Source organism: Choloepus didactylus, chromosome 4 (genome assembly GCF_015220235.1).
Source record: "Choloepus didactylus isolate mChoDid1 chromosome 4, mChoDid1.pri, whole genome shotgun sequence".
NCBI lineage: Eukaryota > Metazoa > Chordata > Mammalia > Pilosa > Megalonychidae > Choloepus > Choloepus didactylus.
The window spans coordinates 132102717-132119743 of record NC_051310.1 but is presented as its reverse complement, the minus strand read 5'-3'; the positions used below and the strand labels follow the sequence as shown (position 1 = coordinate 132119743).

Below are 17027 nucleotides of genomic sequence, written 5' to 3'. Positions count from 1 at the left end.
CATATTACAACAGTGAGACTCTGCTCTGGCCAAAGATGATTGCTCCAGATTTGGGTCCCAATCCCAGTCTTTTCTGAGAATTGGACATTTGGTACCGAGAGAACCAGAGATAGGGGAGTCTCTGCTCTCCTGCTGCTGAGGCCTGCGGGGACGCCCTTACCCCTGTCCTGTTGACTTGATTGTTCATTCCTCCTCCAGTTCCACGAGGTGCCCCAATAACCTATATGCTAAAGCCTGGCAGAGTCAGTCTGTTACTTAACGCCAAATGAACTCTTAATAAAGACACCGCTGGCTAGTATGCACTTAAAATTACTTCTCTCACTTTAAAGCTCAGGTAGAAACAATTACTGCTCATACTTAATGACCTAGAAAATGTGCACAATAAATGACAAAAAGCACATGACAAATTACTATGAACCATATAATCCCAGTTTAGTTGTTAAACATAGGAGCAGGAAAACCAAACTGTTACTATTGGTTTTCTCCAGTGATTTGTCCATTTTTCCTTTTATTTTACCCTACTTTCCAGTTTCCACAAGACAGATATACTTTTTTATAATCAGAAAATAATAGTGATAACATTTTAAGAATTTTGAGAATATAGATGTTGCACAGAGGACTACTGTTCACGATGACAATCGTCATGGCAATGGTTTTGTCTCACTGATAAATGATTTTTAACGAAGACTCAGGCCTCACTTTATTCCCAATTATTTCCCACCATCGAGGTCTATTTGAGGCTACAAGAATAGATTCTTTGTTTCAAACAACAGCAATGTCACTAGAAGACATTAAGTGCTATAAGAAAAGGATTTGGAATGAGAATACCTGGGTTTAAGCCCCAGTAAACAGCTGTCACTTCTCTGAGCCTCAACTTTCCTTGCTCTAAAATGGGGAATTATAGCACCCCCTGTTTCAGGGTGATTGTGCATTCAAAAGAGAACATGGATGCAAAAGCTCTGTGCGGTGCTAAACAAACATCAGCTAATGTTAGCCACTCTTTCTCCTCTTTTCCAGTTGCAGCCCACTCTGCTGAGGGGCTTTTGTTTGTTCTGCCCTCCCAAGATAGCAAAAGAGGCCATCATGTACTTCTTCCCAAATTGCTCCAAGACCTGCCAAAAACTCAAGCCCTGAAACCTCACTTACCCTTTTCTAATTGGCTTTGTGCCCTTTCCTACAAAATAAAATTAACTTATGCAACATTTAATACTGCAAAAATGAAACTCATCGAATAACTTTACTTCTTCATCTTACACCTGTTCATTCAAACAAATATTAACAGTGCACCTACTAGGTGAAAGGTATTGTGCTAATAATGGCACTGAGCAAAATGATGCAGTTGTCATTAATACCCCTCTCTCTGTATTTGACTCTGTTATGCTATTAGAAACCTTTCTAAATGACTGGAAATGTTTTTTTTTGTTTTGTTTTGCTTTGTTTTGTTTACATGATCTTTAATGATTTTTAAAGGAAATTTAATTGGCGATTTAACCCCAAATAGGGTTAACCTCAAATAGGTTGTGTGGAATGGGTGGAGCAGTGAAACTTGAAACTAGAAGAGGTGGACTCTGTTCACACACACACACAGACACACTCACACGGACACATACAACATCTACACATCTGGGAAGGGCTTTCCTGACATCGATGCATATGTGAAAGGAAATGTCTCCACTTACAGCAGTGCTTGCCTGGGAGATATCAAATTTGAATATATTATGTTTTATAGTATGATTACAACCAGCTGATAAAGGGCATGAACTCTGACCCTGGGACACCAGAACGTTACTGGTCATTGAACAATGAAACATGTTTTAACCAACCATGTACATTCTATCCTAAACAGAGTGGTGGTTTTTAGTCTGCAGAATGACCACCACAAGCTAGAACTTTATAAATCCTTATTTTATTCTCCTTAGCACACTTCTCAATAAATTTTGTCATTGGGGCGTGTTTCTCTGCCTGGCAGTCTTTTATCAGCCCTCTGGTGGTTTTTATTTTATTCTTTGATACATGCCATGTGGGGTACAATCTTAATCCTAACTCCATGGTCTGATCACACATTAACCCAGAATCCATATACCATGTGCTGGTGTCCAAGTTTATGCAGAGATTAACACATTTATCCATGCATAGCTGTAATCAATCCTATTTCTATAATCCTCAGGAAATTTAGATACATGTCAACCTGTTTTCAAACAAACAAATATCTTAATTTAGCACCTAACATACAGATATTTGACCTCTATAGAATAGTTTCCTCCTCCTAATGTTCACATTTCTTAGAAACCACAGGCAATATTTTTATCAGACACTTATGTAAATATTCAGCTGCAACTGGGATCTGCTTTGCATCTGATGGCTGCTAACGCGTGTGCCCACACACAAACACATGTATGCATTTGTCTGTAAAGAACTGCCTTTAATGTCCTGTTGAAGCCAAAGAATCAAAATTTCAAGAGAGTGAATTAAATTTGCAGAATTACTGCTCAGGAGCAAAAACATTATGAACAGGAAATTAGTCCAATTACAACATCCTCTGAATTATGACCTCTGCTTCCTTGTTGCTCTACCCAGTACCAAATCACCCAAACAGGCTTCTTTACTGTCTACATCAGCAGTTAAGAAAACAACACTGCTCAGGCTCTGCACCCTCCCCCACCCCTGCTCGACCCATAGAATGGAATCGGGCGGATAAATAAACTACAGTGTGCAGGCCCTTATGAGGAAACTACTCTTAAGCCAGGACCCCAAAAGGGAGAACTACCACATGTCCTCTTAAGAGCTCCCCGCTTTCCTTCCCATCACTCCAATGAGGCAACCCCCTTGCTGCTGCTGCTTCCCCGCCTCTATCCCTGGAGCCCCATGTGAGCAGATCCTGTACTGGGCGCCTTGCTCTCAGCCTGGCTGATTTTATTACCATATATGAGTTACAAATGCAAGGCAATAAATACCGGAAGAAGACAGAGTAGTAAAATGATGATCCAGATCTCCCACCCACAACAGTGTGCCCTGATCCTCGGGGTAAATTAAGTAGAGTGGGTGGGATGGTGATGAGCTAGATGTCCCCTCTATAATTTCCTTGGGTCTCAAAATGTGAAATTCTGTTTCTCAGGGTTGGCAGCCCAGCCCAGTCACACCAGCTCCAATTGGGGAGTTTGCTCTGGTGGGTCTATTCCTTCCTAGAACGTGAGGCAAATTCCCACCTAGACACGAAGAAGGAAGGACTCTTGGGAGGAGAGGGAAGATGTTTTTTCTTTTTTGCGTAATGTGGATGCTTGTTCAAGGAAGGGAAGTACGGCTTTAGATTCTGATGTTCTGAATTCTTTTTGTGTGTAAATTTGTGGATTAAGAGCAAATGGGATGTTTTGCTTGTTTCTCTGGCTTTGTTTTAAAAATCATGATGAGACCATTTTTTATGGGGGAGAGCAAATGGCTATAGCATCTTCAGCATGATGGAGTTCCCTTTCCCCATTCTCAATATTTCCTTTTGATATTTTTCCAGACATTCTGATGAACCATGGCTATGAGCGTTAACCTTTCTAGGAAGTTTGTTTCTCTTTACTATGAGGAAAAGCCCACTCCTTTGCCTCTTGTACATGATTACTCAACTACTAAAAATTAAGGTCTGGTTTTGAATCAGTCAAGGGAATAAATGCCTGGGTGACGATTTGTGTAGGAACAACAGCAAAATCCTCCCAAGGGGCTTCCTCCAGGCTAAATCCGGAGTCCGGGGGAATGAGGGCAGAGAGTGTGATGAGAGTTTGGGAATGGGTGTAATCCGAGAATCACTGAGAAAGTGAATGGCCACTTGTCCTTTTCCTTTTCTCTGCTCTTTGAGTTACTCCCTGTGTTCCTGTATTCCTGTGGGTTCAGCCCTCAAACAGTTTTGAGTCTTTGGAAGAAAGGTCCCTTGCAAAGACAGGGAGAATTCCACTCTTTTTCCTGTTTCAAGTGCTGACCCTACTGCTGTATCATAACTGTGGCTCCTCTTCTTTATCAGGAATTTCATGCTGCTGTTTCCCTGTTTATCTAGAATAATGAGTCAGCTAGTCTAGAGATAGCAAGCCATTTACCATGGGTGAGACATCAGCTTCCAGTTGTTTGTATCTGTAGTGGAAATTAGTTGGACTAATTTATTGGCATTTCCACCTGATTTATCTTATGCTTGATTAGTTAACTAATTTATTAGCATTCACACAAGATTTATCTTATGCTTGATGGTAAATGTCTGGAGATAGCTGCCAAGGCTATAAATGTGGTCACACAAAATAAATTCTCTTCTTCCTTTTGGAATCCTTACTGGTCTGGGTTGAAAATTTTTCTTGGACTAAATAGGACTACAAGATAGAGAAAGAAACTTCATGAATATATGAAATTTTTAAATAAAAATGTTTGAAACCTGATTCAACAGTAATGTTTTAATTATAGCATCCAAGACAACTGGTAATAAAGCAACTTGAACAGTGGTTGACATTCAAATGTCAAAGATGCTTAGAAGTTGAGAAAAGAAAAGAGAATAAGAAAAAGAAGGGAAAAATAAAAGAGAAGGAAGAAGAGTAAATATTTGGGAAGTAAGTTTGGAAGTAGAGGTTATAGTGATAATGACCATTTTCTTAATCTGGTCTCATGATAACAATGAAACAATCTGCTCCAGGGTGGCAATATTCATGTGGCTTTGAGATATACATTTTATTGAATGTACTAGACTGATTTCAAGATGAGAGGGGGGCTAAAGAAAAGATCCTGGACCCAAATAAAATGTTCTCATCAAGCTAAAGAATAGGAGGAATCTATTGTGTGCACTAATACCTATGCTTATATCCACTTGTAAAATATCCTGCATGACCTAGAGTTTCAAAGACAGGTTTCAACGCTCACCCTCACTTTCGGCATTATGTGAGCTCCTAAAAAAAAAAATGAAAATAATTTTTTTGCGTACTGAATTTTCTTTGAAATGCCAGCAAAGAATTCACTACTTAAAGGAACCCATAGATGAAGTCTTCAATGAATTGTTTTCTGTTCAGTAAGTTTAGAATTTTGCTACTTCCTTAAAGTTGGAATACCTACTTTTTATCTTCTCTTTCGTCTTCCATCTAACCTTCTGTGCTGGTTTGTATATATTATGTCTCCCAGGAAAAGCCATATTCTTTAATGCAATCTTGTGGGGGTAGATGTATTAGCGTGGATTAGGTTGGAATCTATTGGTTCAGTATTTCCATGGAGGTGTGGCCATGTCCATTCAGCGTGGGCCTTGATTAGTTTACCAGAGCCTTATATAAGCTCAGACAGAAGGAGCTCACTGCTGTAGCTGAGACAGACATTTTGAAGATGGCCATTGGAAGCTGATGCAGACATTTTGGAGAACGCCATTTTGAAACGCAACCTGGGAGCAAGTAGACGCCAGCCACGTGCCTTCCCAGCTAACAGAGGTTTTCTGGATTCCATTGGCCATCCTCCAGTGAAGGTACCCTTTGTTGATGGACACTTTATGGCCTTAAGACTGTCACTGTATAACCAAATAACCCCCCTTTATAAAAGCCAATCCATCTTTGGTGTTTTGCATTCTGGCAGCATTAGCAAACTGGAACACCTTCCTTGTAGGTTTTCTCCTTCTCCTTTCTGGATCAGGAAGCCAGGTATATTTCCAAGCCCAGATAGCTACCAGATACAGCATTTCAAATTCTATGAATCCCAGGAAAGGAGTTCAGGAAGCTAGGAAGGGACAGCCTGGAGCATGTGATTCTGAAGCAATGAGACTGATGTTTAGCCCTGGCTCATGGAAATCAGCCTCTCTGCTTTCAATCCATGCATGGATAAGGTCCTAGGCTGCAGGTGACTGCAGTCTCCTGCCTTTATGTTGGCCCACTTGACACCATAGGGCATCCTGAATTCTGATCCTCCCATATAATTGGGATCTCTCTCTCCTGAGTTGGGGCCCACTCAATGTTTTATGCATCCGCCTTTGGGAGAGGTGATGCTTCACGCTCTTACCAAGCTACCTGCATAGCTTATGAGCCTCGTTGATGTTGATGCTGTTGACCAGAAGATGTACACAGCCATCTTCCCTTTTCCTTGAGCTCTCTTCTCCCATGGCTGAATCCCTCACTTTACACAGGTCTTAGCTCAAATGACAAAGAAGCCTTCCCTGACCACCAAATCTAAAACAGATCATGAGAGCATAAATCTGCCCAGAACATAATCTGCCATGCCTGAATCACATACATCCCAAAATAACAATATCCAGGTACCATGTCAGATGCTTTCCCTTGGAGGTGTATGTTAATCTTAAACTGAATCCTTGTGGCAGGGACAAAAAGTAGTCAATCTTTAACTATTTACCAAATGATAGGAAAATATAGACTTAGGAGTTTATGAAGATTTTTAAAAAGTAGATACAAAGAAAGATATATGGCTGAGAGGGAGGAGCATTAACTAGTACAGTCTTCTGCAGAGCAATTTAACCACATATGCATCTAAAGCTTTAAAAATGTTCATATGACTTAATATTTGGACTAGGGAGCCTTATTCTAGGATTTGTCCTCAGGAAATAATCAAGAAATATAGACAGGATGTTTGCACTGGTTTGTATATATTATGTCCCCCAGAAAAAGCCATGTTCTTTAATGCAATCTTGTAGGGGCAGACATCTTAGTGCTGATTAAGTTGGAACCTTTGGATTAGGTTGTTTCCATGGAGATGTGACCCATCCAACTGCAGGTGATTAACTATGATAAGATAATTTCCATGGAGGCATGGCCCTGCCCATTCAGCATGGGCCTTGATTAGTTTACTAGAGCGCTATATAAGAGTTCAGGCAGAAAGAGCCTGCCGTTGAGCTGAGACAGACATTTTGAAGATGGACGTTGAAAGCAGACTTTTGTTCAGGAGAAGCTAAGAGAGGACAAATGCCCCAAGAACAACATTTTGAAGAATGCACAGGAAATGAGAGAAGAGCTGGAACTCAACCTGGGATCAGCAGATGCCAGCCACATGCCTTCCCAGCTTACAGAGGTTTTCCGGACACCATTGGTCATCCTTCAATGAAGGTACCCTATTGTTGATGTCTTACCTAGGACACTTAAGAGCCTTAAGACTGTAACTTTGTAGCCAAATAAACCCCCTTTATAAAAGCCAATCCATTTCTGGTGTTTTGCAAAACAGCAGCATTAGCAAACCGGAACAATGTTCATCACAGCATCGCTAATAATAATGAAAAATAAGAAAATATTATGCAGCCATTAAAAATGTTTAGCATGTTTAGCAACAGGAAAATGCTCAAGTTGAGAGAAAGTATTATAAAACAGTATAATATTATTAAGATTTTCTTTAAAATTACTGTAAGTCCATGCATAGAAAAAGAAACTGGAAAGATATTCCAAAACACCTAATATGTGTAGACATTATCTCTAGGTGAAATTATGAGTGATTTTATTTTTTCATCCTTTTCTATATTTTCCAAATGTTCTAAGTAAACCTGCAATATTTTAATAATTGGAAAACAAAATTAAATTTAAAAGCCTACTCACTACATCTCTATTCTCTTGCCTTGCTTTATTGTTGTCATAATAGCAGTTATTACTACCTGAAAGAATATTATATATTTATTTGTTTACTAGCCATCGTCTGTTTTTCCAGCTGTAATGTAAGTTCCATGAGGGCAGGGCAGGGACTTTGTCTTCTTTACTGCTGGATCTTAAATTCCTCAACAGTCTCAGGAATTTAATAAGCACTCAAATATTTGCATGAAAGAGTGTGAGTCAATGAATGAATGGATGGATGGATGAATGAATGAATCAATGAATAGAAAATAAGTCATCTTCAGGTTAGGTAGTGGACTTGTGCCTGATCTGTGCTCCCATCTGAGGCCACTAGGGTAGACCCTAACCTACTCAGGACTGAAGAAAGGGCTTTCTCCAGGAGAAGGATCATGAGGATGAAATAAAACCTAAGATATGTCCAGAGGAGGACCAACAGGGTAGGAGTAGTCCGGAAACCATGTCACTAGAAGGATAATTGCAGGGATTGAGAATGTGAAACTGAAAACTTAAAGGGGAGATGAAGTGGACAGTTGTAGCTGTCTCCAAATACTGGAAGTATAGTCAGGTGAAACCATGCATTTATTCGGTAAATATCCATTGAGCCTCCTCCATGTGCCAGGGACTAAGCTAGGTACTGAGAATACAAAAAACAGGATCAGATTGATCTGTGGCTCCGGCAGGAAAACCAAAGCTCAATGAGAAGTTTGGAATGATAGGTTTTGAAGTATCATAAGGAAAAGAATCTCTATCAGCATTTCCTAAAGTGCATTTGGTGGAATCCTAGGGATACATGGAATGTTCATTTATGTGACATGAAAAAAAAGGATTCTGGGACCAAATCAGTTTAGAAAATTATCATGGCACAAGAGGGCTTTTGTAGTCAAAGGACTAAAGAAAGCACCGGACACGTTCTGAGACATGAGCTTTTATTATAAGGCTTACCTACAGGGTGGGGAAGTCGAGCCACATTGCCCTGAAATCAGGGAACTGCTCTGGATGGATTCAGCAGCTGCTCTGAATGGCGGCGTGTTCAGAGCACAACGTGGAAACAGTCCACACTTTGGGGCTGAATAAGCTGTTTATAAGGGCTCGACATTCCAATGAGTATGAGAGTTACATAAGGCAGGGAGCAGGGTCGTGCAACATAGGGAGGAGTTGATTGTAATCAACAGGGAGGAGGGGCGGATTATAGAGATAACAGTATCTCTGGGAGTCTCAGGGAGGAAGTAGTTTCGGGTATAGATTACAGTTAGCATCTGATATTACAAGTAGAATAGGTCAAACCTTAACTGTCCTTGGTGAAGCAAACTGCTGTGTGCAGTCTTTGAGACACTTGGGGGCCAGGGGCTCCCCAAAAAATCTTGAGATAAAGTTAGAGTCTTCTAAATTACAGCACAAGACTTCTCAGAGTCTTTAATACACTATCATATAAATGCCACTCTCCTAAAGAGCAATACTGTTCCTTTTATCAAATCTTTTAGACTGCAGAGACCTTTTCCAGGCCTAGAACTCCATGGGATAGCATGAAGAAAAGCTATCCTAGCTTCATAATGAGGATATTCACCTTCAGAACAGGTGTCCCTGAGACATACCCGGACACCACAAAAAAACAGATGCCCGTCTTTGTTCTGAATCACTCATATCCATCCAGTCCTCTCACTCATCTCCCTTGCCTCCATTTCCCAGTTACAAGTTTTGGATACTCTACTCCCCAACCCCCTCTTTCCATCTATGCTTTGTACTTGGCCTGAATGAACCATGTCTTATATTTCTGATTCTGACTTGAGCTGTGCATGTCACTGATTCTGGCTCTTCTCCCAATCTGCTTGGGGCCACCCTGGGTAAGGTTTCTCTGGTTCAACTGTTCCATCCAGCTCACCTTACCTAAAGGAGTGAGACCTGGACAAGGAGCAAGCAGGGTCTCATGTCAGAGATGCCATGAATGGTGACAGCTTGTACTTTCCTGCTCAGATGTAGCCCTCTCTCTCTAGCTAAGCCAACCCGGCAGGTGAAATCATTGCCCTCCCCCCTACATGGGATCTGACACCCAGGGGAGTGAATCTCCCTGGCAACGTGGAATATGACCCCCAGGGAGGAATGTAGACCCGGCATCATGGGATGGAGAACATCTTCTTGACCAAAAGGTGGATGTGAAAGGAAATGAAATAAGCTTCAGAGGCAGAGAGATTCCAAAAGGAGCTGAGAGGTCACTCTGGTGGGCACTCTTATGCACAATTTAGACAACCCTTTTTAGGTTCTAATGAATTGGGGTAGCTGGTGGTGGATGCCTGAAACTATCAAAGTACAACCCAGAACCCATGAATCTCGAAGACAATTGTATAAAAATGTAGCTTATGAGGGGTGACAATGGGATTGGGAAATTGTCTAGTTTATGGATGGATGAGTAGAAAAATAGGGGAAGGAAACAAACAAACAAACAGACAAAGGTACCCAGTGTTCTTTTTTACTTCAATTGCTCTTTTTCACTTTAATTATTATTCTTGTTATTTTTGTGTGTGTGCTAATGAAGGTGCCAGGGATTGATTTAGGTGATGAATGTACAATTATGTAATGGTACTGTGAACAATCGAATGTACGATTTGTTTTGTATGACTGCGTGGTATGTGAATATATCTCAATAAAATGAAGACTTTTTAAAAAAAAATGGTGACAGCTTGTACTTTCCTGCTTTTATTTTCAGCTATCTCCTTCACAGATCTAAGGTTCTGTAATATCCCTATTCCCAGGCATAATTTTAATTACTTTTGGTACTGGGAAAACCAGCTATTTCCCTGACTGGATCATCTTATCAGAGCTCATATGGAATGCAGATGCTCCCCCAGTTTCTCCCAGTGAAAGTTAGGAAATCGTTCCCACGATGAGATAAAGACACTCATCCAGAGTTGCTGGGCCATGTTCTGTCTTCCAGCCATATGAATAAAAACTCATACTGACTTTGAAGGCTTGTTTGAAATTTCTTTGGTTAGAAACTATTTTGACTTCAAACTATGACCCTCAAAGCACCTCCCGTTTTTGTTCTCTTACCTTGTAACTTGAGTTCTCATTCCAAAATCCAGGGACCTCATTGATTGCAGCACTTCAATACAGCCCATGTACTGGAACAAGAAAAGAAAAGTACAAGTAGGGAAAAAACAGCATATAAATGTTTTTTAACCTCATAGTGATTTCCTGGGAAATACCTAAATCAGCTTCTGAATAAAGTTACATTTGCAAACTTAGCCTAATATTTTTGATACATTAATGGGACACATGCCTTAAGTTACAGTTCGGTTATAAAATATCTAGTGAATCCAAACTATGATATCAGGCATGCAAGAGTAACAAGGCTGAACATGAATTCAGTGGTTCAGAGTGTGAGCTCTGGAGCTAGACCATGTGAAATTGCATCCTGGCTCTGCCACTTACTAGTTTTGGAATCTTGAACAAGTTACTCAATTTATCTGCATCTCAATTTTGTCATTGGTAAAATGGGAATAAAATTAGAATCTCTGTGAGCATTAAATTATTTCACACACACAAACAGTTTAGTAGAATATACAAGTGCTCAAGTACTAGAGGAAGCAAAAATAAATGTGAAAGAAATAATACAGTCTCTGTTCTTGAGAAATGTCAAATCTTCTAAGAAAATAAAGCAAGCATATAAGTGCATATAATACAAGATTTAGTAATACAGGGACTCTATAAGATCATTTATTAAGGGAGTCCAAGAGAGGGAACAAAAAGTCATGTCCTACATTAGAGATTAGTAAATTTAGCTTGAACACCAAGTATTGGAAAAGGAATTGTGGGTTCTAAAGCTAATAGATGGTTTATATTTAATGTGGCCATAGTGGGGAGCCACGTGAGGCTGCCAGTAGGAGGGTGATGTGACCAGATCTGTATTCTAGGAGGCTTAAGTCAAAAGCAATACGAAGGTGGATTAATAGTTAAGAGACAAGTTAAATGCCCTGCCGAGAGGAAATAATGACCACCCACACCGAGGAGGAGTGGTGGCAATAGGAAGGAGGGGACAGATTCAAGTGACATCACAGAAATGGATGTTATATGCTTTGCTATAGAGAATAAGAGAGACGGATGAGTCAAAGATGACTCAGAAGTTTCCAGCCGGGATAACGGAGAGAACAGTGATGCCATAAACAGAAACAGGAAAGCCAGGAGAGAAGAAGATGATGAATTGGTTTGGGACCCATTGACTGTAAGACACTGGTGTGGTATCCAGGAAATTAAAAACTGGTAGTTGAAAACTGGATTCTGGAATAGTGTAGAGGAAGTAAGCCTAAGGATGCAGACTTAGGAGTCTTCCATGGAGCTTTGCGAGGTGAAGCCGTGGGAGTAAATCCTCTTAGCAGAGCCTTAGTTGACTAAGGAGAGTGTTTCTCTGAGAACTGCCTTGGAAATGTTATGAGAGTCAAGAGGTCTGATTGAAAGTGATCTGTCGGCTCCTTGGAAATGATATGCTTCCTGTTCAAATTTCCTTTGGAAGGTTTTCAGCCTCCTTCTGCTCAGAAATGGCAAAAACACTGCAGAAAGATGGCAGGGGCTTGGGTCCCCTCTGCAGACATATCTTGTAGTATTCCTGAGCTCATTCTATAGATTAAGCATCATGAGAGTTTTTCTGAGAAAATTCTGTAGCTCACACATTATGAGAGCAGCTCAGTGCACCCAGTGCTGCCTACAGTGCTGGGGAAAGCGTGCTGGCTCAGGCCACCGCCCAGCGATTCTCAGCCAGACTCCTTGGGTGTCTCCAACACTGACACAGAAAAATTTTGGACGTTGTATTCTGTCCCAGGCACACTGAACTTCCCAAGGCTTGGGTAGTTAGTGGGAAGTCAGTGTTGTCTAGGGATTTCTGGTCAAGAAATAAAAATTATTAGGAAAGGAAAGCTAGAATTTATTTAGGAAGCCCATCTCAGAACTGTTGTGGAGGGATCCAAACTCCATGTTGAGGTTGGCTCTAGGTTTCCTGCCTTTTGGTGCTTTCTGCTCTAGAATTTTAGCTCCTGTTCTCCTATTTCCTGCACGCCTCACCTTGGAAAGAATTGACTCCCCACACAGGTTGGGGTTCAGGTCTGGGCTACCCCTCCAATTCTCCCAGGAGGCTCTACCTGTGCAGAGTTCAATGTCATCTTTCTCTTCAACTGTAAATCACCCATTTCAGGTGAAGAAATACCAACTGGCCTATCAGTGCACACTTCTGAAAATGTGACCAAACACCTGCATTTTTCACACTCTGCCAAAGTGATTTTTCAAAAACGCTAATTGGATTGTGTCACTCGACTGTCTAAAATTCCTGGCATTTATTATCAAAACAAACTTATTACCATGGGCAGCCAGACCTTGTGTTATCTGGCTCTGCTTATCCTCCAACTACAGCTGTACCACTCTCCCCTGATGCACGTTGCTGCCACATTGACCTCCTTTCTATTCCTGGAATACAGCACACTCTTTCCAGACTCGAGCCTTTGCACTTACTCTTCCCTCTGCCTGACTCTTCCCTCATTTCTCTGCAGGACTGTCTCCTTCTCATCCTTCAGGTTTCAATTCAAAAGTCACCTCCTCAGAGGCCAGCTGCAGTCATCCTTCATCACATCCCCTAATTGTCATCCCCATTGAATTCACCAATTACAATTGGTAATTATCGGGTCTACTTGCTAACTTGTTTTTTTGTTACCTGCTTCCTTCCCTTGGCTGTAAGTGCCACAGGTGTAAGGACCTGGATCACAGCTATATTCCTGGCACACAGGACAGGCCTAGCACATGGAGGGACCCAATAAGTGATGGTTGGAAGAATGAATGCAGCACCTATTGTTCAACTCCAGCTATACCTTTAAAATGAGCAGAGGGAGGAAGCAGGGTGGAGGGAGGTGAAGGTTTGATGTCTCCATCTTCAGGAATAAATAAGGGATACAGGAGACCTCCTAGGAAGACTTGGGAACCACAGGCCAGAATGATATCTTTGGGAGGTTTCTGGATTCCTTTGTAGTTTCCTGCATGTTTATTTTTGTTATTCACCATTTTAGAGATTGACAATAAACAACCTAAAACAGAGAACAGTGGGAAAATGTGGAGAATATACCCTAGTCCTCAAGGGAGTGTACACTTTACTATACTTGGTAGTAAAGTGGGAAGATGTGGAGAATATACCCCAGTCCTTGAGGGACTGAGGTAGTGGAGGCAATTCTCAGCCTGAAGGAATGATGCAACCACGGTGGGATTTTGTTTATCAATGAGAAGAAGGATTTTCACGTGAGGGAATGAGAGAGGGACTCTTCCAAGGTTTTGCTCTTAATCCCCTTATCTGCTTCCTTCTAAGGATTTGGTCTTGCTTCCAAATCCGCTACCTTTCATTGAAACCTTTTTGCTTTGCACACTCATTGTCAACAATGGCACGGGTGATGCCACCTGCCAGCCTCACTATGATACAATGAAAGTTCTGAAGAAACATGAATCCTGGCCTAAGATGATTGTGACAAGTACATTTCCCCTTCCACCATGGGTGTGTGGTGAGGAAGCCACTCTGAACGAAATGAGAGAAGGAATCAACACCCTGTTTTTGCCTCTAATTACCCCAAAGCCTGGAATGGAGTTGGTCTTCCTATTGACTCACACAGTTCATTTCACATGGAAACCACTCCTGTAAGGAAATGCAAAGAGGGAGGTATATTAAAATAATCTGTCCATATTATCTCTGCTTAGGTACCTGATGCCTGCATAAGCAGATAGTGGCTGAATGTCAAGGCCTGGGGAAAGAGAAGTTTGATTTAATTTAGGTATAAACTGGGGAAAATACATCACAATCATTTATTAAATGCAAATCTGCATAAGACACGATTTCTTTTCTTAAGAAACTCAGCCTTGTAAAGAAAGAAGAACCACGGAAAGAGATGATCTATGTTTTCTTTCTGTGAGGTTAGTCCTCACAGAAAGAGTTAAATTAGAATTAAATTAACTTCATTTAATTGATGAGGAAATTAAAGCCTGTTTAAGGGAAATGGCTGGCTCAGTTTCATTTATTCAGTGTTACTAAATCAGGGACTGCTCTCCAAGTCTGGAGTCCTTTTCTATATGTAACACCTATACAACAGAAAAAGAAAAACAGAAGTTAACCAGCTGGCTCCCACTGACCCTTCTCTGATCTACCCAGGTAGGTAGCACAGGGACCAGACTGTAGCCACAAGAACAACAAATGTGGATCCAAGCTGCTCTGGAACTGCAGGAGGTGGCACTTGAAGCAGAAGACACTCCCTAATTTCTGACGCTGTAACAAAGAGAAGACACTGAAGGCCTTTATTTAGAGGCATCCTGGGCTGGTGAGAAAGTGGCAGAGCTCAGCAGTGCTCAGACAGCCTTCCCATCCAGCACCTAACAGACAGCTTACCTAACTCCCTGCTCTCTCTCTCTCCCTCTCTCTCTCTCTCTCTCTCTCTCTCTCTCTCTCTCTCTCTCTCTCTCTCTCTCTCTCTCTCTCTCTCTCTCTCTCTCTCTCTCTCTCTCTCTCTCCCTTCATGCCCCAAGGCTGTAATAACATTTTTGTACTGTCTGAGCTTCAACCACGTGCTCCCAGGGGGAGGTGGTCTGCCCGTTCATTGTCATGTGTATCTTGGGCTCCGTATTCCAGAGAAGAAATTATTGGAGTTTTCAGAGAGAAGGAATGATAGCTACCTTGTGGGAACTTCTCATCCTGACTTACAGAATTATGATTTCTTAAAAAAAAAAAGATATATATTTACATATCCTCAAAATGAATATCTGAAGGATACATTAGAAAGTTTTAACAGTGATAACCTCTGGGAATGGGAAACTAGCAGTCTTTCTTTTATCTTACACTTTTGTACTATTTATGTTTTTAAAAATAAGTAAATATTACTTTTAGAGTTAAAAAATTCAATAAATAAGGCTCATCACTCAACATCTAGGAACCTCAGTTTATTATTAAGTAGGGTTAAACCCATTTATTTGCAAGGGCATATCCCCTTCCTTCCTCATGAATGTGCTTAGCCCTTTGCCAGGAGTATGAGGAAATATTGTCCAAGAGGAGGTTCAAGTATAGGCCGTGTACTTGTTAAGTTGATAATAAGAGTGATATAAGACAAGAAAGAATAACATTAATGAAACAATCAGAGCAGTGAGGAAGACTATATAATCAAGTATCATATGATTAGAGTCTGACCCTCATGCAACAAATGTTCAACAATGGTAGAGGCCACCAATATGGCAGGAAGAAGCTGTGGAGTTTTGTTCTACCACTTGAAGTCTTCTAGTCTTTCCCATCTATTTTTTTTTTTTTTTAAGAGGATATTCTCTTTATAGCCTTGAGACATTGTCTTCACCCTCGTACTTTCCACTCATGGCTCAACAAACTATAGTCAAGTTTCTGTCCTCAATACTCTACTGAAACTGCTTGAGCAAACCAACTACCTCTTCAAAGTCAACTCTTGTGAACTGATTTTGTTCTCCTGCTCACCCATCCAGGGCACCTGCCAGTGCTGACTTCTACTTTCCACCCCCGCCCACCCCACCTCCCACACACACATCCACACCTTTTTCCTCTGAACCCCTCTCCTTCCTTGGCTTTCAAGTGAGCATATCCTCTGGTTCCTCATCCTGTCCCTTCTCAGTCTCTTTTGCTGGTTCTTTGTGGGGTTGTTGAGTTTTTTTTTGTTTGGTTTGGTTTTCCTACTTTTGCTTTTAAAAATGGCCCCTTCTCTTCTCACTCTACACCATTGGCTCTCAATCCTGACTGCACACTAAGATCACCAGGAGAGCTTAAAAAATAATACCAATGCCCAGGCTCTACTCAAACCAATTAAATCAATCTCTGGCATGTTCACTTCTATGCCTCCAATTACTACCTATGTGCTCATGGCACACACATCTTCAGCCCAAGCTCCTTCCCTTGCTCCAGACCTGTATAACCACATGAATATTCCACTTCTACCTCAAATTCAATATATTCAGGTTATTCTTCTACTTATATTTCTGATCTCAATCAATGGTATCACCATCTACCTAGGAACATAAAGCAGAAAACTCAAGTTCCTTTCCCTCAAACTGCTCATACGGTCAGGAGCCAAGTCCCATCAATTTAGCCTCTATATCATGTCTCATATCTTCCCTGTCTTCTCCCTTCAACTCCACACTATGGCCCAACTTTTAGCACCCTAGCTTAGGCAATGAACTCAATTGCAATACAGCGTGTCTGTCTCTCACTTGCAATACAGTGGACTTATATCATATGCATGTTCAATGTACCTGAATTCAACTATATCTATTTAGCATGTAGAGAGCAAGAGATCAATCCCTTTGTTCATCCTCTCAGCCCTCCAACTCTGTTCTTCAAATTAGACTTTCACTTCTATCACTCAGGTAAAGGGGACCTCCCTGTAAAATGCAAACAGAAATACAAGCTGTTGATTCTGATGACCAACATTCCAGGTGTTACACATTTAGGGGATGGCTTAGTGT

At 41.1% G+C, this 17027-nt stretch overlaps 1 protein-coding gene across 1 annotated transcript in view; it reads right to left on the bottom strand.

The window, feature by feature from the left end:
* Positions 1–17027, bottom strand: part of SHC4 (SHC adaptor protein 4) — a 129571-nt gene that overhangs the window by 75043 nt on the left and 37501 nt on the right. Inside the window, exon 2 of the mRNA XM_037834036.1 lies at positions 10587–10657. Coding sequence (XP_037689964.1) covers positions 10587–10657 — 71 coding nt within the window. The remainder of the gene's footprint in view (positions 1–10586; positions 10658–17027) is intronic.